At 42.8% G+C, this 24,726-nt stretch overlaps 1 protein-coding gene across 6 annotated transcripts in view; it reads right to left on the bottom strand.

Moving 5' to 3' along the window:
* LOC119648308 overlaps positions 1–24,726 on the bottom strand; it is a 680,254-nt gene that overhangs the window by 6,143 nt on the left and 649,385 nt on the right. For all 6 annotated transcript variants that reach the window (XM_038049997.1, XM_038050005.1, XM_038050015.1 and 3 more), the window contains 3 exons: positions 22,009–22,299; positions 21,172–21,362; positions 4,136–4,291 (listed from right to left, as the gene is read on the bottom strand). In XM_038049997.1, coding sequence (XP_037905925.1) covers positions 4,136–4,291; positions 21,172–21,362; positions 22,009–22,299 — 638 coding nt within the window. The remainder of the gene's footprint in view (positions 1–4,135; positions 4,292–21,171; positions 21,363–22,008; positions 22,300–24,726) is intronic.

Here is a 24,726-nt window from a genome sequence, read left to right as displayed (position 1 = left end):
TGGCCAGTACGTTAGCATAGTTCCTCGTTTTAGTTCGTGCTGAGTCGGCCCAGCCAAAACCCGACAATGGCTTGGAGCTTTTCAAGTAATTGCTACGATTCTTTCCAGCTGTGTGCTCTCCTATCTACACTGTACTGCTGTAGGGGACACTGACTGAACTAAACAATTTTAACCCGAAAAGGAAAAAACTGAACTTAACTTGCTTATTCGGTTTAATGTTTGCCCAACAAACCTTAACTAGTTACGGTTACTTTCTATATGCAGCTGCCAAAAAGTCCTACAGACAGGAAGAGCATTGCCGTGGAGCAATTTCAAGGCCCTCCGCAACACCAATAAGAAAGAAATGGATGCCGCAATGACCGCAGTCAACAGAGATCCTGGAGATGAAGCATCAACAAATGATCTTCACAATCACCTGAAGAACGTTATCATAAATACGACGACAAACATAGTTGGCCCCAGCCGGAAAAAGAGTGACGACGACCTGAAGAATATTATCGTTGATACGACTAAAAACATAGTCGGCCCCAGCCGTAAGAAAAGTCGGAACGGCTAGTTTGACGATGAATGTAAGCTAGCAACGGAACGGAAGAATGCGGCATGCCGAGTTACGTTGCATTCTCCAAGAACGCGGGCATGCGCGGAGACTTATCACGAACTCCGGCGAGCGGAGAAACGACTTCACAGACGGAAAAAGGAAGCCTGCGGAAACCAAGAGGTCTGTGGACTAGAAAAGTGCAGGGACCAACCGCACCAGGCGCGCAAGTTTTACCAACAAGTCAGCAGGATGAAGCCTTATACACCTCGATGCTCATCCTGCCGAGACAAAGAGGGAAATATGATTTCCGGCAGAATGGGCATATTAGAGCGATGGGTTGAGTACTTTGATGAATTACTTAACAACCAGAACATCGGCGAGTGGGAGGTCCCGCCAACTGAAAACGACGGACAAATACTGGCACCACCAAGTATAGAAGGAACAGTCCGTGCAATTGATCGGCTTAAAAATCATAAGTCGCCAGGATCCGATGAAAGGTTCTGTATTGGGACCGCTGCTGTGGAACATAATGTACGACGGAGTGCTTGGCCTTCGTGTGCCGGAGGAGACAACGCTGATTGGTTTTGCGGACGACTTGGCGGTAGTTGCAATTGCAAAGCATCCCGAGGACGTGGAGCTTTATGCAAATGAAGGCATTCATACCATCAAGTCATGGTTACGAATGGTCAAGCTGGACCTGGCGGACGCAAAGACGGAGGCGGTCCTCATTACCAACCGTAGGAAGAACAAAACGGTTACCATCCTGGTTGGTAATCGTGAGGTCGTCCCAAAATCGGTTGTCAAATACCTGGGGGTGATGATCGATGCCAAGCTGAGTTTCAAGGGACACTTGGATTATGCGCGAGGGAAGGCAGCAAATGCCAGCTCATCCCTTGCAAGGATGATGCCTAACGTGGGAGGGCCGAAATATAGTCGCAGGCTACTCATCGCGGGAGTGGTGAGGTCGATCCTGCTATACGCGGCCCCTGTCTGGGCGGGAGCGTTGAACCACGCTGTCAACCGGAGGAAGATATGTTCGGCATACCGGCCAATTGCGCTAAGGGTGTGTAGCGCATTTAGGACGGCGTCGACGGAGGCAGTGTGTGTTATCGCAGGAATGATTCCGATAGATCTTCTAGCGAGCCAGGCACACTGGCTCTACGAAACACGGAAGCCAAATCCAGCCGAGGTGAATGCGGGTTTCCGAAAAGCCACCAGGAGAGAGTTGTGTGGCAAGTGGCAACAACGGTGGGATAACTCCGACAAGGGCAGGTGGACCCATACATTGATCCCGTGTATCGAGAAATGGTTCAACCGAAAGCACAGAGAATTGAATTACCACCTGACACAGGTCCTTACGGGACACGGTGGCTATAGGAAGTACTTGCATCGCTTCGAGTTGGACGAGTCTCCCAACTGTCCTGAATGCGGTGCTACACTCGAGGACCCGGAGCACGTTATGTTCCATTGTCCCAGATTTCTGCAGCAGAAAAGGAGGTTGAACAGCATCTTAGGGGCGGACATTGAGCCCTCCAACCTGGTGGAAGAGATGTTGAAGTCGGACGGTTGTTGTCAGCCAACAGAACCTATTTCAGCTTACAAAAACTGTTCCGCTCGAAACGTCTCATCATAGGGTCAATCCTCTTACTGTACAAGACAATGATCTTGCCAGTCTTCGTGTATTCCTCAGAGACCTGGGTTCTTAGCAAAACTCTTGGCCGCGTTCGAGAGAAGAATCCTCCGAAGAATTTTTGGCCCCCTACATGAGGGTAGACGATTCCGTAGCCTACATAACGACGAAATCTATGAGCGATACCACGACCATCAGGTTATCGACAAAATCCGGCTTAACAGGTTGCGGCGGGCGGGTCACTTAATCCAGATGGATGAGGATAATTAGTCCGGAAAGTTTATAAGGGCGATATTTATGGTAGAAAAAGAAGACTGACCCTGCCTGAGATGGAGCGATGGCGTAAGTCAAGACGCCAGACAGCTTTTAAGAATATCGAATTGGTGGACTTTGGCGCAAAACCGGGGGGTCTGGAGTTCCTTATTAAGGCAGGCCTAGACCGGATACCGGTTGTTGCGCCGTTGACGATGATGATGAATCTCAAGGTGATGTTGGTATAGAGATAATTGCATTTTCAGATTTTCGAGAAAGCAATGAAAGCGGATTTAAAGCTAATGTATCGAATGATAATTTGGCCGGTCAATATTAGTCTTAGGGAGTCAAAGATGTCAAACTTTATGGGTAACCAGTCGTAAATGTAAAAAGCAGGTGAAAACAAGCGAGCATAGAATAACGATCTCTTTCCACGCCGATATCAGAACCGCTTCTGTTACGGAAATTCAGAAGATAGACATCAATCAACAGCTGGTCACAGTGTGGCCGATAAAAATGCAGCTGGTAGGTTTTGTGTCCAATCCCCATTACATTATGCTCCTCAAAACCGTGTTTCCGAAGTACGTGGCCAAGTAAAGTGTATCAGAGCTCACGTTTGCGAGGAGATTACTTATCAGGATCAGGGGATCGCCTTTGAGAATCTCTCCTGCAACAATTGGGATATTTAGCTAAAATGGAACTGGAAGATGCTACTATTACTATAATACTACTACTAATTTAGGCAGTTCGAACTGAAAAAAAAACTGATTAGCCAGAATTTATAATATCATACACTCTATCAATAGCAACTAAATTCTGTTGTTAAAACTGCATAACAATTCATTCACCAAGGCTCGAATCTTCTTGTGCCTTAGGAACAAAAAACTTCGTTTGGCAGAGGTTTTTCCGTTCGCTCGAGACCAAAAGTTGGTCTCTTTTATAATTGGAACAATAACCTCGCGTCCGCATTATGGTTTGCTAATTTATCTTGCTCTTATTCAAACGAAGAACGTCTCCCTTTCTTATTGCTTCGCCATTTCATTCGCCTTTACTTTCCATCATGGACTAACAGGGTCTTTAGTACCCACCCCTTGATAACGCATCGGGCGAGAGAAATTTTCTGGAATTTTTTTGGTCCACGGACCTTTTATTTTTAACTCAGCACCCAACTTTATTTAAAAAGAAACAGGACGATTGGGGGTTCCATTCAGGGTACATCCCCTGCAATATAGTTGTATACTTAACTTTTGAATACAACTGAATTCATTTTTCTATAATACAACAAAGAAGGAAATCAGGAAACTGGATGAATTTATCTTCCATCTCTATTGTGTATTACACCCCCAAGCAGAACTATCATTCTCCGGGATGTAATGCGATTCGAGCAGTTATCATAGGAAATTAACCCCAATTAAAAGTAACAATTCCACTTAATTTTTAACTTGACAATTTACGACTTCCTACAATTGCAACTGTACAGTAACACATGATCCAATCTACAGATAATTGCCAGTCCGCTCACAGCGTGTAGTACAAAATGTTCTGGCAAATTACATCTCTCGTAAACTCCATTAACGCGTCCCCACTAACAAGCGTACACACAATTTGTTTCTCGTTTCCTCTGGTCTCAGGACTCTTCCACCATCACGTCTGGTGCCAGCAAAAAGTGCCTTAATAGTAACACACAACACAACAGCCATAAACATAACACTTACCGTTAATAATTGGTCGCCAACTTTTAAACGACCATCCCGGGCGGCAACACTATCATTATAGATGGCGCTGATGATCGTCTTCTGCGTCTGAGGGTGAGGTTGCAAGCTGAATCCCAAACGACTATTCCAGCCCCTGTTCAGCTCGACGGTGATGACCTGTAAGTTAAAATGGAACAAGTCCCGTTATTATCGACTATCTCTATGGTAATGGGCGTTTGAATGGGGTAGGCGAATATTGAATGTCCTTCATGATTGGGGAATTATGCGTTTCGGTTTCGCTTTCACTTTTGTCCGACTCGTATCTATCGTGCGTTCCTAAAGAGGGTGCAAAGTTCAGGAAGTTTTCTGATAGCTTCCCTGGGTTCGGAGAAAAGTATCGGAAAGGATATGCCGGGGCTTTCCTTCAGGGCGGTAAACGAAGCAGGGATGCTTTAGAAATATGTATCAATAAATTTTTAAAAATTCAGATATATTTCGGTTAGAACTTAGGTCAACATTTCTATTCAGTGGATAAAGTCGAATGGGTTTCTTACATCAAAAGATTTAACTGTTAATCGCTGGTTCTCGTTAGTTCCACGAGAAATGACTTCTGCATTTCAGTAGTTAGTTGTCCTGGAAAAAGATTAATTAATCTGGTTTTTGTTCGAGGGACATTTACAGACAAAATGCTATGTGAAATGAAACCTTCTCTTCGGTTTCAATATGTTAAGCATCCAAGGTCGAACAGCTTTAAACTGCAATACACTCTCCAGAAAGGACATAGCGATAACGTCTTGCACCCCTTCGTCCTGGAAGCAATTACATTAAATGCAAATCCGCAAAAACCGGAACAAACTCTAACCGAATTTGCCAATCGAACATTTTTTATTCAACCCTAAGTTTCTCCCTGATTTCCTTCAGATATACCAAGTGTCACAGGGAAGCTTCTTGTTTTTTTCGCAAAGGACGATTTCATTAGCATTTCCTGATAGCAAAAATGTTGCTGCTGTGCGAAGACGTTCTGATTTTCTTTTCGTGAATTTTTTCTTAAATGTTCGTACATGGGTTGTCTGGGTTGTCTGGGTTGTGTGGGTATTTCACACAATCAGCAAAGATGAGGATGCCGGTCCAAATCGTTATATGACAAAACTATTTTCAAGATCAAAACTTTTTTATTGGTTTTATGATAAACAATAATGGCGAGATTTGCATTAAAGTCGGACGTCTTTTATGGGGACAGAGAGATGGAGGTGGTTGTTATGCATTGTGCGAGCGGTGGAGACTGCTCGAGGGTGGCTCTGGGAAAATGAATTATACTTTTTAATTCTTTTCCTTGAAAAATCGTTGAAGAGAGCTTAACGACATTTGTAAATTCTGTTTTCTGTTTTTCTTTTAACCACGCGAACATCATTAAAGAAAACTCAACTAGTTAAGTTATTCTCCTCCTATTTCTGGCAATTCAAATTTTTTGCTTCGTGTCGAAATGGATAATCATCTAACAACAGGGCTCCCGGTTGTTGTGGAAACAAAGTCAAATGGAAGGGATGAAAATTTGAGAGTCAATAGACTGAAAAATTTCTAAATTCACTTATGCAAAAGTAAAGCGTTATTGATGTGGAACGTGATTCTGTTCTGTTGTTGTTTTATTTTTCAGAATCCTTAACTTCCCTGAGTCCAGAACCTCGGGCTAAATAAGTTAGATTGAAGAGATCCTTGTGAATAAATTGATGATGATATTACAGTAAGGTAAAGGCTTTAAAAGTTTCAGAGAGTCATTGAATTGATGCTCACAGCAACAATGAAAACTCGTATTTCGGTGAAGCTTTTACATATTCTTTACATGTAAATCGATCAATAGCAAACTCACGAATATATAGATGTAATTTAGGGGCCCGGGGTACTTGACTTCGAACGAAACAGTGGATGTCTCTAATTTTCCTTCCGCTCTTCTACGAATATTGTAAATCTAGAGAGCAGTCTTCCTGTCGACTTCTTGAGGTTGCTTTAAATGAGCGACATAACTCCCCATAAAGCTGCGTCCAATTCTCCGGGAGTTAATCGTTTAGTGTTCTCAGTCTTCTTTGGTAGTCCTTTCGCGATTCTCGGAAATTGCAATATTATATGATCCTTGCGTTTTGAAAGATTTATGAAAAGAAGGCAATACGCGATTACGCGGAATTTGCGCTCTTCTTCGTTTCCAAAACTGTTCCGTTATTCACGTCATACATCAATACAACGAGTTTGAACTCCGCCATATTATTAACATAGAGTGCCAGTCCCAAAGTCAGATAAAGCAGGAGGGTTTGAGGCAACGTACTTTGTACTATCCTCAGTAAAACATAAATAAAATCATGAGATCAGGGAAAGAGATAAAGAAAGTGTAGGTGGAGATATTCCACTATGCTTAATCTTTCCTTATCTCTCTTTTTGGCAGGCCCAGCGACAGGCCGACCAAGAAAATGCATCTGATGTCGTTAAAAACAAAGGAGAAACGCTACGGCGTCCACCTCAGTGGACGTGGTTGAGCGGGTCTCAGTGTTATTAAAAAATGGGCAAGGACGTAAGTAAGCTAGCCGCTGCAAAATAATTACGTGTCTGTGCGCTAAATATTGGCATCGTCACTGGAAAGACCAAGGAACTCGGAAGAGTCCTTCAGAAAAGGCGCATAGATTTCTGCTTTCTACAAGAAACCCGACGGTTTGGTGACAAAAGCTGCGACATAGGCGCAAATGCTGTAAAAATGGCTATAAACTTCTCTATTTTGGTAGCCCAAAGACTCAATATGATATTGGCATTACCATCGCAGAGGGTTTCCGTGATGTCATTGCAGAAATCGAACGATTTGATGACCAGCTGATGAAGCTTACCATTATATCAGTTCGCTGATCACAAAATTCACCTCTTCGAGAAGGATACCTTGTGGCCACTTCTGGATGTAAACACCTGTGACGTGCCTGCTGACTATATTATCAGTGCTGGCAACCTAAATAGTCATGTGGGTGAAAAGACAGGCGGCAGCAACTGCCATGTCAGATAGTGGGTGCAATAAAACGCAAAACGACTATACCTCACAAAGTACCGGCATTTTGTCACCGTCACTGACTACAAAGCCATTCCCTATGAGATCATTGGACATCAATACCGGCCATCGATTACTGACTTGCCATCAAGCCACTGGTAAACCAACGTGAGCAGCGTACTAATCCGCCACGAATGAAATGGTGGTGATTTCACGAGGAAAGAGGCAGTGATCAATGAGATCACTGCACGCGATAGGCTGCTTTTATGTACGGCGACGAATTGTGGATAAAAGTCAAAAACGTGGCACATGCAACCTTCGGGGTCACCAAGCGTGAGAATTCATCAAACAAGACACTTGGCTTTAGAATGACGATGTTCAAATGATGATCCATAAAAAGAAGCACCTCTACCACAAGTTTCTCGACGATAAAACAATCGCCAATTAACAAATTTCCAAGAGGTAGTAAATAAAGCGATCGCTGTCATCCGATTGGTCCGTTACATATAAATTGGGCACTTGGAATGGCGGAATGGAGATATGAGAAAGAAGGGTTTCGACCCAACAATTTAGCTCAGTGAATGCTTCAATCGGGTAAGAAAGGTAGAACACCATTTAACTGAAAAGAAAGCTCCACAATTCCAATATTGAAAAAGAAAGGTAGTGCAGCAAAATATTCAAATTATCGTCAGATTGCTATCTCTTTCACTTCACGGCATCGCACCGCAGTTGACTGTGTTTCCTCCCAGCCCTTTCAAGTTAACCAATACCGTAGTGAGGAACCCGTAGCTGTCCTGTTTGCTGGCATCATTGCTAAGAGTTGCCAGAGTAGCGTTCTCGTTTTTGAAGGCAGGCCGCCTATTAGTGCAGCTACTCTTTCAAAGAGTCTGGATTGTGTCAGTTGGTGATGCTTCTTCTGGAGGAGTGAAATTAACTAAAAGGCTGTGCTAACCTGCACACTTCGTGCATCCTCTCGATGATTCATTCATGAAAAAGCAAAATGACCAGCTTTCGGGCAATTGATGCAGAGCTTGTGTTTCCGAAGATCATTAAAACGATCCGTGGGTGCTAAACGAAGAAAGTTATTGCATGTAAAGAGTGGATGTGCCTCTTTGCACATTATGCAGCTCGTGGTGGGGACTGTCACCGTTGCCTTACTAGTTTTCCACTACTGTCATGTGATTTGGTATTTCAACTGTTCAGACTGACTGAAATCGGGTTTCTAAGAACTGGAGAAATTATGCTAACAATTGTAGTCGCTTCAGGTTTCTTAACGATTGCTCGTATAGTGTGAAGGTGGTCTTGACCGATTTTTTCATATGAATATGGACAAAGGAGCTGCCACCGGCACTCCGTCAATTAACTGCGATGATTGCGAAAGCATTTCACTAAGGAAAGCTCATACTAATGGTCTTGAGCTGCAACATCTTGCAACAACTTTTAAAAAGCTGTATAATTCGAACCCGAACGCTCCGCTCACCTCTTAGATTCGTTTTCAAATACCATTTCTTTTCACATGCGACTATTTGGTGACTGTCTACCGTCTGGATAAACAGGTCAAAGAATCGCTTCCATTGAAGGTAGTTGTCCTCGAATCTGGGTACCCTAATCTTTGGCAGATTGGCTCTTACACTACTATCAGGAGCCGATCAAGAGCGTGACCGAAGCGGTTCGCAGATGTTAAGTGTTGCTTTATATAATTCAGAGAATACAAGATAACTACAAATTATATTGAGCGCAAAACCGCCCATACATTGGACAAGAGCTTGGTCAGAGCTAAACATATTTTTTAAGGATTGCGGGGTCCTAAATCCTAGGCGCAAAAAAGACAGAGTAAGTTACGCCCCATTTGGTGGTGAGATAATCACATTGCCAGATTTCACACAAAGTAGCGAAAACAGATCAAGCCCTGTTAATCGATCAAGAAACATCCAGCTCGATGCCACCGTTGGCAGAAACTATGCCTCCTAGATATAAAAATTGATCAACACTTTCCTTGCTCTGCCCATTAATGCAGATAGGGAGAGTGCAGTGCCCTGTCAACTTTGGTTTCATTGGTGTTTATCTTCAGTCCGACTCTACTTGCCTTTGTTTCCGAATCCTCACCCATCTGGCCAAAATCCATGACCCGTTGAGAGAGCAAACAGATGTTATCAGCGTAGCCGAGGTATTTGAGGATGTATGCCATAGTCCATTGAACTCCTCCACGTTCCCCGGACATGGAGAATTTCACTGATAAGAAGAAGAACTAATATCGGTAACAAGATTCAAATCTCCGCTGTGGACCTTAAATTCAGCACGCACCATCCTCGCAACATCATATGTCGCTCTGATAATAGTTATTAGCTTCCCCGGAATGTTCCTCCTGGGTAGAGCATACCAGATACACTCACCATTCACAGGGCAGCTGAAGTGAAGATCTAAACTCCGCGCAATGTTCCAAAATATTCGGTAGGGTGTTGATGTGGTCTGTGCGGGAGGATCCGGAGCAAAAACCAGCTTGCTCTCTGTCCACAGTTAATTTGAAATCCACAGTTAAGATTTAAGGTTATCAGGTTCCTCCTGTGATGGTGTCCATATCTGTCATCGGTTACTGCATATGTATATTTGACAAACACCAACCGGAAATTGATAATCATCTTTTCATAGGCATATTGATAACAATGAAGTAAACAAAGGAGGAAGACAGAATATTAGAGATAACAAAACCGACTTTTTCAAGTGGAACCTAGTCTCTACCGATCTTTTTTTTGAACTGGAACCCCCCGGAAAGAGGATAACCAACCACCACAGCGACGATGCGTTTTAACGCGAAGTATGGACGATAATGTGAAAATAACATAACATCGATGGTCTTCACTGCCTTTTATTTGATATTTTTTAAAAGAATTCCAGTTTAACGGCATGACTACATCGATTATGCAGCACGCTCGTTCGTCCTTGAGAAGCAGAACTGAAACGAGTCCATTATGATTAATGGTGCTGTCTGTAACAAGTATGTGGTCCCGCAGTAGTTTGACCCGATAACTCTCCAAGATTATTTGCGGAGTATACTTGCAGACTGACTTATCGCGGCTGATGTACACGAAGTTACTCCACATCTTGCAGGCAAATGTCCTAGATGATCTCTTCTTAACAATTACATAGTCTCAAAGTGAAGTTAGTAATTGGGAAGTCATAAACAATGTACCGTTTGCAGAGCTTTTTGGCGAGTAAAGCATCCTAAATTAAACTAAGAAATGCTCCTGTCTTGAAAAATAGCATCCTGCTAGTCAGCCATTTGTTGGAGACTTCGATGTCATTGCCTGACAACAACAAATTTTTTTATACGACCTCCGCGAATGGGTCATTTTTGCCACACGCCGTTCTTCTATTGAACTGAAATGGAAGGCGTAGGATCCTATTTTGTGTTTTTCAAGTTTAAAGGGGACAATTTATTATGTATTTATTTATTTATTTAAGGGACAATAAACAGAGTAAACTCCAAGGAGGATTTAAGCGAATAGTGCATAGAATAACACTTTCTGACGTTTAGCGCTAAACCGTTAGCAGAGCACCGACGAACCAGAGTGTCTAGGTTAGATTGAAGGGAAACACAGTCCACAGGCGACGAAATAGCGAAAAACAGTTTAAGGTCGTCACATACAGCAAACAGGGACAAGTAAGGAGGAAGGGAAACTCGTTGATAAAAAATAAAAATAACGAAGGACCCAGAATTGATCACGACGGAACGGCAGAGGGGGAGCAGAAAGTACGGGATGTGCCGCTGTTAAAAGAGATGCGGCAGGATCGGTTGGAAAGGTAAGAGGCAAGCTATAAAATAAGTGGTATGGGAACGTTTAGAGGCGATAGTTTGGATAGAAGTAACTTGTGATCTACAGTGTCGAGGGGTTCACCAAAGTCAGTGTAAATGGTATGCACTTCCTGCCCAGGATTTAGACATTTGGCGACAAAGTCGAGCAAGTTGGAGGCAGTGGACCTTCACTTAACAAAGCCGTTTTGCTTTTTCACTATGTGATGGCCAAAGTGGGCGGGCAGCCAGATGTCGCTGACATATCTTTCCAAGATTTTGGAACAGGAGGAGAGGTGGGAAATTGGACGGTAATTCTCGGCACACGTACGATCGCTACTTTTGTGTATGAGGAAATTATTCTCTTTGAGGCTTCTATTGAAAATTATTCTCTTCGAGGCATGTGTTGAAAATAAGGGATAAGGGAAGGGAGATGGATTGACCAGTTTTAATTAAGAAGAGATTTGGAAGATCATCGTTGCCAGGTCCGACATTGCCATCAAATTTGTCAATGAAGTACTCGACAAGGAGAGGGGTAAGAAGGGAAATGGTAGAGGATGCGGAGTAGGCTACATCCACTAGCGAGAAGAAAGAAGAAGAAGGACAGGGAAAAGTAGCGGCAGGGTAAATCACAAGATAGTTTGGGGGAGTTAGCTGAATAGGCAGAGAATTTAATGGACTGAGAGCACAGCTGGGCAGGACAGCGCGAGTGGTGGAAGTGGGACTAGAAAGGTTTAAGCTTTCCGCGCTTTAGTGACTCTTCAACACTGATGGAATATTCGTTTTTGGACGTACATTTTCAGAATTTTACCGAGGAACGCAGAGCTTTGAAAAAAAAACTAAGTCAACAGAGGTTCTAGAACACAGAAACTTCTTCCTTGCAGAGTGTTTCTGGCAAAGTTTCTTATGGACTTCAGTGGTGAACCAGACAGGGTAAAAGCATAAGCACTTAGGAGGGCAGGAGACATAACAATGAAGAAGATCAGATAAAATCGTATAGATGGTGTTGAATGCTTGGTCACACGTTAATGGAGAGAGGAAGGAAGCCCAGTTGATTGCCGCCAGGGCTGAGTTCAGACCCTCGAAGTTCATCTCACGGAAGTGAAACTCGGTAGGCTTGCGGGAGTTGCGAGCCCCAAAATAATTAAGAATCGAAGTACTACACCGGCCACACATTCAACATAATTTAATTCCCATTTCCTACACATGCCGAATAAAGTACAATGCAGCTTTGTAAAAATTGTAACGCTGCATCCGCAATAGCAAAATTATAAATTTAATTCTTATGGTTAGGCATGTGCTCATTGCAATTTCAACTTTCAGCCAATTAATAAACTCGTTCGGATTCGAAACATTTCTTTCTCTTTTTTTAGTATCCCAGAGAATAGAATAGTTAACTCGCACGACAGGAGAGTAGAGTCGGGATAACTGAGCATCGAACTCGAGAGCGGAATGATGGTCGTCAGGGGCAACGTAAGAGGAAGCAGACTGGGAAAGGCAACGAACAGGAAGGTTAGAGACGACAAGATCAAGAGTGCGATCTAAGTTACGAGCTACTGAAGCTAGGCGAACCTAAATTTGGGTGGTATTGGCAGCAGTTGGCTAATTTAAATACAACACTCCATGAAAAGGGACCGACCATGCTCAATAGGAAGAACATTATATTGCTGCATGATAATGCCAGGCCATATGCTACGATACTCGTCGGAAACTAGTAGAGACAGGCTTGGAAATTTGGCCGCATCCACCTTACTCTCCAGACGAAGCACCCTCCAACTACCACTTTTCCTGCGCTTACAAATTTTTTTTATCATCATCATCATCATCAACGGCGCAACAACCGGTATCCGGTCTAGGCCTGCCTTAATAAGGAACTCCAGACATCCCGGTTTTGCGCCGAGGTCCACCAATTCGAGATTTTTACAGAACAAAAAATCAAAAAGAGGATGCCAGAAAACCATTGATCCAATTTTTCGATTCCTGAGGTAAGACGGTTTTTATAGATGGGATATACAAATTATCGTGATACTGACAAGCAGTAATAAATAATCATAGAAACTATAATTTTGAATAAAGTTTAACCAGAGAGGGCTTAGTGGGCCACCTTGGTAGGTTCCACTCTTGATTTGTATCTTCTCTCCATTGCAGCCTTAAATTTCACGAGTCCATAAAGATGTCTTTGCTTATTATTTTTTAAATTTGACTTTTCTTGTGTTTATCCTCTACTGAATTGACATTACAGAGCCATTGGTATCCCAAATACTTTAGCGACTTTAGATGCTTTCTTTCTTTAGGATGCTGACAACAACATAATTTACAAATTTCTAAAAGTCAAATCGCTTTGAAACACTTCTAAAAAGACAATACCGAATGCATCGGGTGTCGGACAAAAAACCTCGAAAGATACAAATTACATCAAGAACCAACTTATTAACTTACCCAATTAAGACTGGTACGCCTTATTTGAATACGTGACAGAACTTCTCAATCGACAGGGACAAATATCATTAGCAGAGATGACTGCATGGCAGATGGATACATAATTATTTGCTTTTCCCAGGATATATGCGATGGGAGTCGTACATTGTTTAGTCATAACAACCCAGAGATGTACATTTGCGTGGCACGAGATGAAACCCGAGAAATATGCGGAGCCATGAATAAAATATATTTTTGTCCTTTTAATTAAATTGGAACTGCCATTAAGCAAATGTTGTTGACCAGCTCCAAGGCTTTTTTGCGTATCTTTTACTTCATTTATTAACATTGTCTCCTGAAAGGACTCTTGCAAATATGAGTAATCAGACGCTGCTACTGGTATCTGGCAGTGTTGATGTGCGTCTTGTTTCAGTTTAATTACAAATGAAAAATGCAGGACATTAAATGGCCAAAGGATTTGGCTGTAGTGAATGAAATTGAGATATCAACGTTCTGTCTTGCCTGTGTCAAGAATTTCCAACATTTAGAACTTTTGGAATTCGTTGAGTTACTGAATAAAAAGTATCAGAAAAAAGTCTCATTGAAAATGAAATACGGAAATGAAATAAGATTGACGCCCTTTACTACACAAAGGAGTCAACAAGGGGCATACATGTACATATATACGTTATGTATCCCCAAGTATTTTGGAAAGGACAATGAACCAATATACAGACCTACCCGAAGAAGGTTGTTATTGCTCTGGCCACAAATATATTCGGCCCTGATACCAAGAAAAGTCAATCTCGAAGAACACACCAACAAGCACATCAGTACGAAATTCGATGAGCGGAGAAGTGACTTCACTGACGGAAAGAGGAAGCTTGGGCGAACCAACAATCCTGTAAACTGGTAAACTCTGCAGTGAGCAACTACACCATGCGCGCAAGTTTTACTAACAAGACAGCAGGATGAAGCCATATGCATCTGAAGTTGACGGGCAACTACTGTCACCAGGACGAGATGGAATCATATCTAAACCGGTTACATATAAAGACGGGGTACCGAATCAATGCCAGATCTTATTTCTGCGGCAATCAATAGAAAACTTTCAGAATACGACCGTCACTTGCACTATTTCTCATTGACTTCAAGGTCTCTAGGTGATCTAAAGTCGAAAATCACAACTGGTAGAACCTATGGTGACGAAATGCGCGCATGACTTTTGGCCACCAACAGAGTCTATTTTAGGTTACAACATAGCTCCTACTGTACTAGATAATAATCTTCCCTGTTTTCACGTATTCTTCAGTCTTTTTTTTTTTGGTTTTTGAGCAAGGAAAACTCGAAACGAGAATCCTTCGAAGAATTTTGGACCCCCGGCAGAAAATTAGACGATTCCGTAGCCTATATAACGTTTAGTGGTGGATAAAATAGGTTTAATAGGCTGCAGTGGACAAGTGAACTAATCTGTATTTGTAAGGATGATCCAATCCGGAGACCTTGTAGGGATAATATCTGTGATACAAAAAAAAATACGTTCAAAATACGTTCCTTGCTTTCTGAGGTAGAGGGTTAGGTTCGATTGTCGATTTCAAATAACTCGGTACCTCGTTAGTGAAATAGATGAGTGAACACTACACCCACAACGACCACTAGGCCACGTAGTCTTAGAAGGCGGTCATGACCCGAGGGGAACAGCGATGGAAATGGTGGGTCAACTATGCCAGCGAGTATCAGAGGCGTGTCACGCCGCAACGCCTCGACGGCTTTTGTATCGAAATATAAAACCAAATTACTGGTGGAACCATGAAATCTCGATGCTGAGATCACTGCGTCACCGAACAAGGAGACTATGCCATTGAGTAAAAGGGAAGCCAGGACATTGCTAGATGTCAGAGATGGTTTTAATTCGGCCAACTGCGGTTCTATTAGCTGAACTAAACTGTGTCCCTAGCTGCTTAGCTGCGTCAATTAAGAATTAACTCCCGGATACGATGGTACGAGACGAATCAAGAGCCGAAAGAATATACATATTATGATAGTCAGTGCTCCCCAAGGTCGCGTGTCGGTGCCCCTAATTTGGCGCGGCATGTGCGATGGAGTGCTTAGCTTTCATATGCTATAGACGACAACATTGACTTTTGCAAGGCTGGTGCCTAACTTCAGAAAGCCATATAGTCACCGGCTTCTTATTGCAGAAGTGACGAAATTCATTCTACTCTAGGCAGCTCCCTTCTGGGCAGAAACAATGAACAATGGTCTGATCCGGAGGATCGTGAGTTTGACATACTGGCCAATTCCACTGAGGAGGTGAAGTCCATATAGGACGGCATGAAGGGATGCAGTGTATGTATGTCACCGCGGGAATGACTCCTTTGGATTTTCTAGTGAAGGAGGCTCAGTCTCTCTACCAGAGAAGGAAGACCAATCCATCTCAGGTGACTACGGACTTCTGAAGAGCCACTGGAAAGAAATTGCGTAGAAAATGGCAGCAAGAATGGGATGATTCCGAGACGGGTCGCTGGACCTATATGCGATTCCGGTGTATTTAGAAATAAGTTGAGCACAGAAAATTAAACCATTTGAGAAAGTTCCTTATGAGACATGGAATGAGTCTCCTGGCTGTTCCGAATACTCCTTCACGCCTGAATACTTCACATGCATTATGTTCCATTGTCCGCGACTCATGGAGAAGAGATGGCGGAACTACACTCCTAACGCAAACGTCGGATCCCACAACCTTACAGAGGAGATGTCGACGTCAGAACCGTAATAGCGAAGATTTGAAAGAAACTCCAAGAAGAATAGAGTAAATTCCAAGAGAATAGAGTATAAGGCGCGTCAGACACACAATTTCAACGTGCTAGTATAGAACAGAGCCCTCTTCATGAAATAATACTTCACGATGGTCCGACCAGGGAAATATGAAGGCGGAACGGTGGTGGTGGTTTTGTAGACACCAACAAAAACGCACGGTTAAAAAGCTCAGGACCCCAGTTCCGATGGCTTTTCTGAGTGGGCAAGATGTGGTTCATAGTCGGTATCCTGCGACTGCAATACGTCGATGGTGGTTTACTTGGCCACCGTTACAATACTACGAGTAGTCCGGGGAAAACACTTGCAGCAAAGGCAAGGAAAGATGCCTCACAAATTCCGTCTTCCAAAGAAAAACGTGAGATCCAGAGCAACCATCGCACAGGCTGACCCACCATGCGTGGACCAGAAAACCCTTTGATTTGAAGCCCTCCACCACTTGCCATACGCAGCCGTCACCTGGGCTCTGCCACAGGTGGCTCCCAAATCACACGAAAGGATAACCTACATTTTATTAGAGGTTGTGGGAATAACATTTGGAATTCCAGTGTCAAACAAGCTGCAGAACGGCTTACAGATCGAAGAGAGCAGCATTCGGGTTTTGGGATTTCTTTCCTTTAATTTAAGAAATTCTTTGGATGTCAACAGGGGCCTTTTGAAACGGAGAGGCATACTCTATAATGGGCCTCACCACAGATCGATAGAGTTTGATAGGTTTACGGGGTGTGAGACCCCAAGAAAAATCAGTTGAAAAATGAACCAGCCTGGTTTTAGGACTAATGGGGTTCAAGTGGTCTCTGACCGAACTTGTCCTCGTTATCTCCCCACCTAAAAAGGCGAGGGTAAGATTATCAGTTTTAATGAGCAGGGTGATACTCTGCTTCTCTTGAATGATATAGATTGGGATTTGGTCATGCTGATTGGTAGACCCAGGCAGGCATTAACTGCCTTTGCAGACTTTAGAAAGTCGACAATCAATCGTCTCCAGTGGCCACAATAAGGAAATCGGCCGCATATCGGAAGATTTCAATGCTATCAGAGCATTTATTATCCAGGGATATTGTAGAGATATTAAACAACGTTGGACTTAAAACGCACCCTTGTGGAACACCATTTCCAACTTGAACGTTTTCAGCCCTAGTTATAAGGCGCCGATTTGCCATATCACCCACAATCATCATCAGCATCAATCTCAGCAGGAACATTATGTCACTAACGGTAGCCAAATCAACCTTCTTATATGCGTTCTTCACATCCATACCTTTTGCTATCGGGATGTGTGAAAGAATATCATTGATACAAGCAGGGGTAAATTTGCCTGCCGAATAAGCATTGCAGTTAGTAGCCAGGACTTTGTATTCATCAATGAAATTATTGATACGAAACTTGATCATAGAGTTAAACAGTTTGGCAAATACATTAATGAAAGCAATATGGCGGTAACTGGTCAAAAGTTCTGAGTCCTTAAGTGTTTTTGGATGGGTATCACCAGAATAATAGATCAGTCCTCAGGAGGGCTCAACCTGCACGAAATGAGGTTAAGCCCTGTAACAGTGCAGAGAATGTTTCCGACGCTAACCAGCGTACATGTTGATAAGTGGTATTATCTGTACTAGGGACGGAGGCACGCCCGTGCCTTAGCAATGTAGCCATCAGCTCTTCTTGAAAGAAGGGCCGAGAAACAGTGGAATATCTAATGATATCCGGAAGAGAGGGAGAAGAGGGGCTGTACTGCCCAGCCGGAAATCAAGATATTCAAGGTTTTTTTTAGAATTCCAACATGGGGACTTGTCGGTGAGGTAACCACGAAAACTGTTCAAGAATTATCAGAAGGACTTAACTTCTTTCTTCACAGATAAGTCAGACCAAATTTCACGCCAACACTTCCGCTTCGCGTCAGCAACAACCATCTATTACAGACCTTTGGCCTCCTCAAATAAGAGAAAATTGGCAGTGCTGGATATAGCCCTGAATCAGTAGAATGAAGTACAATTTATGCTCCGGGGCCCATCGCGCTTTCGGCTGACTCATGACCAAGTTGCCTCATCGATTTCCCTTTTGAAAGTGTTAGTAAGGGTGGAAATATCTGTTAGAGGCGCAAAGTTGCTGATCTGTGCGTTTTACCTATTTGAATCAATCTTAAATTTATGAGAAACATTTAACACCTCCATAGAGATGCAAATGGGAGTGTGGTGACTGTTAGATATTTTATCCATAATCGGATTTGACCAACATTAACTAGCAGAATTAGCAAGAGCTATGTCTAGAACCAACCCCGATTGATTAGGCATAGATGGTGGGTTGAAAAAAATGGACATCCCATTATCAAAAATATTAAATGGGGGGTTGAAGATAGCAGCCATCAATCTCAGCTCTTTCTCATTATTGGGTTAGTCACCGAAATTTTTGGATCTAGCGTTAAGACCTCCAGTGATGAGTACATTGTTATATTTTTCATAAAATATACCAAAGGCCGTTTTGAACTCCTTGTTAAAGATACTGGGAGGAAGATAGACTGACACGATCATGAAATATGACTTGGTGGAAACTATTGATTTGCGGAATGTCAAAAGGACGCCACTATAGCTGTCTTCCCTAAACTTTGCTAATCGATTAAAACGCGAAATAAACTTTGAGAGGGGAGAATGGTTAATAGTATAAATTTCTTGCAGGGCAAGAATATCCAAGTTGTTGCTATTAACATAATATTCTATGTTTGAATTATTTGCCCTTAGACTTTGAGTAGTATAGGGAAATTAGGTGATCACATTCCAAGCCGGTTACTTACTCTTAACTTCATGATCATCTGATCATATAATAGGCTGATTAGTAATATTTTGCTAATTTCTCTTTGGTACTTCGTTACTACAACGTACAAAGGATTTTCATAGACAGGGGGCGTTGGTTTGAAAATATTGGGAAGTGTTGTTGCTGGGGCGTTCTGCTGGGTCAAGCCCGGACTTCTACGGACTCCGGACTCTTCTTTACAACATTATTAAACTTGGCTCAGCCCCTATTAGAGTCCAAAGTGGTGCTTTTGGTATTGAAGCTCCCTTTACCTATCATAGCTATCCGAACCTTGCAGTGGACTATAATAATTGTTTGACTTCCGAGCAACTTCTGTAACAGTTATCTGAGTGTAAAACGCGGTATTTATGGCGATCAATTATTTGAAGTAACAAAAAACTTGTTTTTCCTATTCCCTAGTGTTGACTTTTTATTTTCCAAACACCGATATTTCGGGAGCCACTTGTTCCCTTCATCAGTGCTAACAAGTTATGTTCCTAATTGAGGCAATTTCTACATTTTTGATATACTCTACCCATTTAGAGCGTCTATCTTCCACACTTAAAACATTGCGGCGCCCTTAGTTTGAAATAGAAAAACCTCGACTTTCGTTTAGGCGAAAAAGATGTGATTAAGTAAATCGTTCCCCAGGAAGGTTGCCCTCACAGTGGTAGAAGGAAATCTATCACTTCCTGGCTCACGACTTCTACAAGCTACCCTCACAGCTTTAACAATTTTTACTTAATATTTCACATTTACAATAGTCTGTATGTCAAGGGGGATGTTTCTTATCACCTCATATCTGTAAGCTCATCTGAACGATATAAAGGCTCTGAAGCCCAGGGAAGTCAAACGATCATCCCGGACCAGCCTATTAGCACTAACAGAATCCTCGAAGAGGACTTCCACAGTCCTCTCACTGGCCTCTATAGAATGGACCACGTATTGAATATTAAGCAGTTTTATTTCATGATGTAAATGCAATGAGTTTAAGCTAAGCGAGTCTTTTCTGCAATCTTAATTCTTTCTATTAAGGACGTATAACTTTGCTCTAGGTTACGAAATCATACAAGAGGGAGACTTCCGCTTTATTAGTAGGAGCCTCGCCTCCAAAATTTTGGGGAGCCCACTTTGGAGCAACAATTTCCGAAGATGGAGGGGATATTTCCCGAACAGGAAACGTTGTCAACGTTCATGCTAAGGGTAAGACAAGTGCAAGATTAGTTACCACCTAACGAAATTCTTTTTTTACTCAGAGAGGAGAAGAACTACCTGAAAGTCAACCCAAGGTCGCATTGTCGGAGAAGTACTGAAGACGTAAGAGAACTGATACGCAATAAACTCCATAAAAAGGACGTTTCAGGCGGGATTTGATAAGTCAAGCGCGCAAAAAGGATGCAAAGGGGGGAAGGATTAGTCGTCGGAAGAAGGAGAAAGTGGTAGTGGTTTGCGGAATTGAGAGTCCCACACACCGCTCAACCCTGGCGCAGTAGTCTCTTATGCATTTTCTATCTCCAGGCAATGAGTTCATTTCAATAAAAAATTTTGTTTCCCACAAAATAGTAACAAGCACGGAAATATCGATGAGCGTGACTTCAATTAATGCATAATTGAATAATTGAAGTCACATTAATGCATAAGCCAATGCCATGGAGAATAAATTTTGCGAAATAAAGGAAAATTTGCCCGAAAGGCTTCCCGCAAAAGGATAATTCCATACCGATAAATTTGCTGCGAAATCACCAAATCAAATTATATTTACCGTTTACAAGCTCATTTATTAAAGTCTCCCGAGGACGAAAGTAAATTTAGATTTCCAGAAATTTCTCCTGATTTTCACAACTCTTTGCAATAAACTCATTTTGTCGCAATTCTAACAATCTCAGCATTAAATCACTTCAGCTATTCCGTAAATAGAAGGATAAGATAATCTGCAATTGGTAATTCCCAAATCGATTTCACACCAATTGATTTTGTCATTGGTGCAGCCTCTGTATCTTCTCCTCTGAAGACGACGAAAGATTTTTTTTCAAGATGGTAAAAACGTCAATAGACTCTCTCCCACATTACCGAATGTCGATACCCAAAAAGGATACAGAGAATACGAACATCATCGGCGGAATGACGGCCGACATAATGGAAAATAGTAAACATATCGAAACAATGGGAAGGACGAAAAGCGAAAACATGAGAAAAAATGTTGATGGCAAAGAAAACGAAATTTACCTTATGCCCATTGGCGTTAGATGGAAAGTCCTTTAAATCCTTGTTTTTTTCAGCTGTCGGTGCCGGATTTGTTCCAGCTGTTGTAGCACAGCTTGTGCCGGCTTCAGGCGTCGCTTTCTCCACTCTCTCCAGCTCCGCTTCTTCTTCGGGCGAAAACACGACACCCTTCCACTTGAGAAGACTCTTATTTCCTGTAAATGATGGCACATAAAATTTCTATCAGAATATTGTTCCTCATATTCGTTCGGAAAAGGAGGCATTGATGATAGAGTTAGAGCCGGAACGGGATTGTTGTAATGACAGATTTCGAGGCAACAAAAGATTTTACTGGCGTATTGGCAGGTTCTTACGTATCATACGTATCATGAGCCAGGAAGAAAGTCATAAGCTATTTGAAGTCCTTTGTAAGCAAAGGGTAGTCAAACTGAGGTCAGCGAACCTGGTCGAGAGAACTCTATTGGAATCGTTTGATTAGAATGGGAATTGGCACCGAAGATTATGGTATCTACTATAATATTCATTTCAAAATGATTGTCTTCGGTAAGTTTGGGAAATCCTTATGTGTAAGGAGATCTCGTATTTTGACAGTTGCTTCTATGATGAAAAAGGCACACAAAATGGATGGAAAAGAGAACATCAAAAATGTACTCATAACCTCCAAAGTGCTAAGTCTAGGGAAGTGCCTGCTCACTTACAAATGCCAGTCTACCTGTCGAAGGAAGTCCTCTTAACGATTCGCAACCTCTGCCTGGAGCCATTCGCAACCATTCCCACACTCACGTGCGGACATAAAAAGGGACTTAGCTGCGAACACATCCCGTTGTAATAGATACTAACCATCTTTTTTCGTCGCCGTCTGTTCGAGGTCGTCATTTTGTTGAACGTGGAAGGACTGGTGAAGGGGATTCTTATGGCTAAAGTTCGCCTCGTTTTTAAGGTCACTTTCAGTCTTGCAGGCAATTAGGAACGTTTCGCACGGCAAACTTGTAAACTCATGTTGACCCGGCAGTTGGTTATCAGTTGATGATGATCCTGCAGTAACATCCAGGGTGGTTGTGTTGCCAGCATATATGGGTGCGTCCAGAGCGTCATTATCCAAGTTGTTGAGCTCGTAGGCGTTGGCTGCAACTGAAATACAAACAATATTTATGTCGAGGATTAGAGTGGATTGTAAATGTTCTATGATGTTGGTTGGGTAGCAGATAATTTAACGATATTCTGTAATTGACAAAAGTACAAGGTAAGAGGGATTGATGAGGAGAACTGAGTTGGGCACTAGTAAATAACGTGCTTAAAATATACCCTGCCAGGCACTAATTCTGAATATTTGGCAAATCCACCTGTTTAACAGAGTGTAAGCAATCTCTAATATATTGAGCTAGGATAAAATTTAAAAAGCCTCATTCATCTCATTCGCTCGTTGCCAGAATCAAGGGAAGCGACGAAGAAATGGAAACATCCACGGCTATTGATTTTTCATCGTGAGCGTGGGAAGTTCACCGTCCTCTTTTCCTTACTTTGGCTTCTTCGTAATTGATCAAGACATTCGATAGAAGTCTTTATTTAATGTAGAATTAATATCTTATTTCTATTATATATAAAGAGAATAAAAGGGAGACCAGAGTGTTTAGGAAAGATTTCACTCTCTCTATCTTTTGAAGTTTTATTGGAATTTTGCATCTTCTTTAGCCGAAAAAATTTGAAACTTTTAGCGAAACAAATGAGAAATTAGAATACCTTCAACAGGAGAGAAGGTGGAGTGGGGAAAGGGGGATGTAGATACTATTTGAAATTATGGAAAAAGAATCTTAATTCCGATGTGTAAATAAACCAAACCGCTAAGGCGTGATTGGTGTTGTGCTGCTGTACTAAGAATGCTGTCAAAGTACTTTCAGTGGACCTCGAAATTCGATTAAAGTCAATAGAAATTTATGATCCATCTATTTATCAACTCGGAAGAGCAGTGGACACCAGGATTGGCTGGTACAGAATGCAACCCTCTGGCAGTCAACCTATCATGTGCGGGAGAGCCAAGCCCATGATTTGCTAAGGGAGTAAGCGCACTATTAAGTTGTAATAATAAAAACACCTTCCTCAATACAGGTGTTTTTCGGAGCAAGCCTATTAGATAGTTTGCAACGGCCAACGAGGAGGCATGTGCCATAAAGGCACAATATAGATCAGCAAAAAGGAGACTCCGCAGCGCTATAAATAAAAGCAAGACTGGCAGAATCTTGTTCATGAGGTGAATGAGGGCTCGTGGGGACTTGGCTATAAGCTTGTCACCCGGAAAATCGGGGCTCTGCGGAAACCCTGCATACTGAGCACCGACCAGATGGACCGCAGTGTGCGGGCATTGTTCCCCAGACACCCTGTAGGGTTGATGTAAATAGCGCGGAAAGCGTCGTGGATTGCCCCCTTGTCACAATGAGAGAGCTCGAAGAAGCGGTTCTCACTATGAAAAAGAGGAAGGCGCCAGATCCTGATAGCATCCCGGCGGAAGTTTACAAACTGGTGTTCCGCTAACGGCCAGAATTGCTGCTTGAAGTGCTGAAAAGTGCTCGAGAAGCTCATCAGGGGTAGAATCCCTGAAGCGATCCGTGCTGCCGGGAAATTATCCACAAGACAGTTCGGGTTTAGAACAGGGAAATCAACAGTGGATGCTGTTATGAAGATCGTACATGCGTCCAATCGAGCCAGGGCGCACAGCCGCAGATCTCGGCGGATAGTGCTCCTCTTCCTCCTAACGCTTGATGTCAGAAATGCCTTCAATTCCATAAAATGGACAGATATGCTAGGCACACTAGAGAACACCTTTCACATGCCAAGCTGTCTCTTGCGGATATTGAGGGATTATCTGAATGACCGCTCCGTGCTCTATGAGACGCAAGAGGGCCAGAGGAGGGTGGGAATTACGTCGGGAATAGTACAGGGATCCATCCTAGGGACCGGACCTCTGGAACGCTTCCTACGATAGTCTGCTGAGACTCGATATGCCCGAAGAGTCGCGCCTGGTCGGTTATGCAGGCGACGTTGCAGCACTTGTTGCCGGACGCACTGTTGAACAGGCGCAAAGCAGACTTGGTATATTGATGCGACGGGTAAGCGGATGGATGACTGCTCACGGTTTCAACCTTGCGCTGAAAGAAAACCGAATTAGTCATCCTGACCAGAAAGAGAATCCCGACCCTGCGTCCCATATCGATCGGCGAGTTGACTATAGAGTCAAAACCAGCGATTAAATACCTTGGTTTAATGCTCGACTCGAAGATGAGCTTCTTTGAGCAAATCAAGGTAGCAGCGGACAGGGCTGCAGCTGGAGTCGCGGCCTTGAGTTGGCTAATGGCGAATGTCGGAGGCCCTATATCAACTAGGAGACGTCTCCTCATGGGAGCAACGCAGTCCGTTCTTCTCTACGGAGCGGAGGTATGGGCTGATGACCTTGACAAGGAGGTGCATCGTAAACGCCTCGCTCAAGTGCAGAGACGGGGAGCTTTGCGAGTGGCGTCTGCTTATCGCACGGTCTCCGAACCGGCTGTTATGGTGATTGCCGGA

This window comes from Hermetia illucens, chromosome 1, assembly GCF_905115235.1.
Source record: "Hermetia illucens chromosome 1, iHerIll2.2.curated.20191125, whole genome shotgun sequence".
In the NCBI taxonomy this organism is placed as follows: Eukaryota; Metazoa; Arthropoda; class Insecta; order Diptera; family Stratiomyidae; genus Hermetia; species Hermetia illucens.
This window is presented reverse-complemented; position numbering and strand designations above follow the sequence as displayed.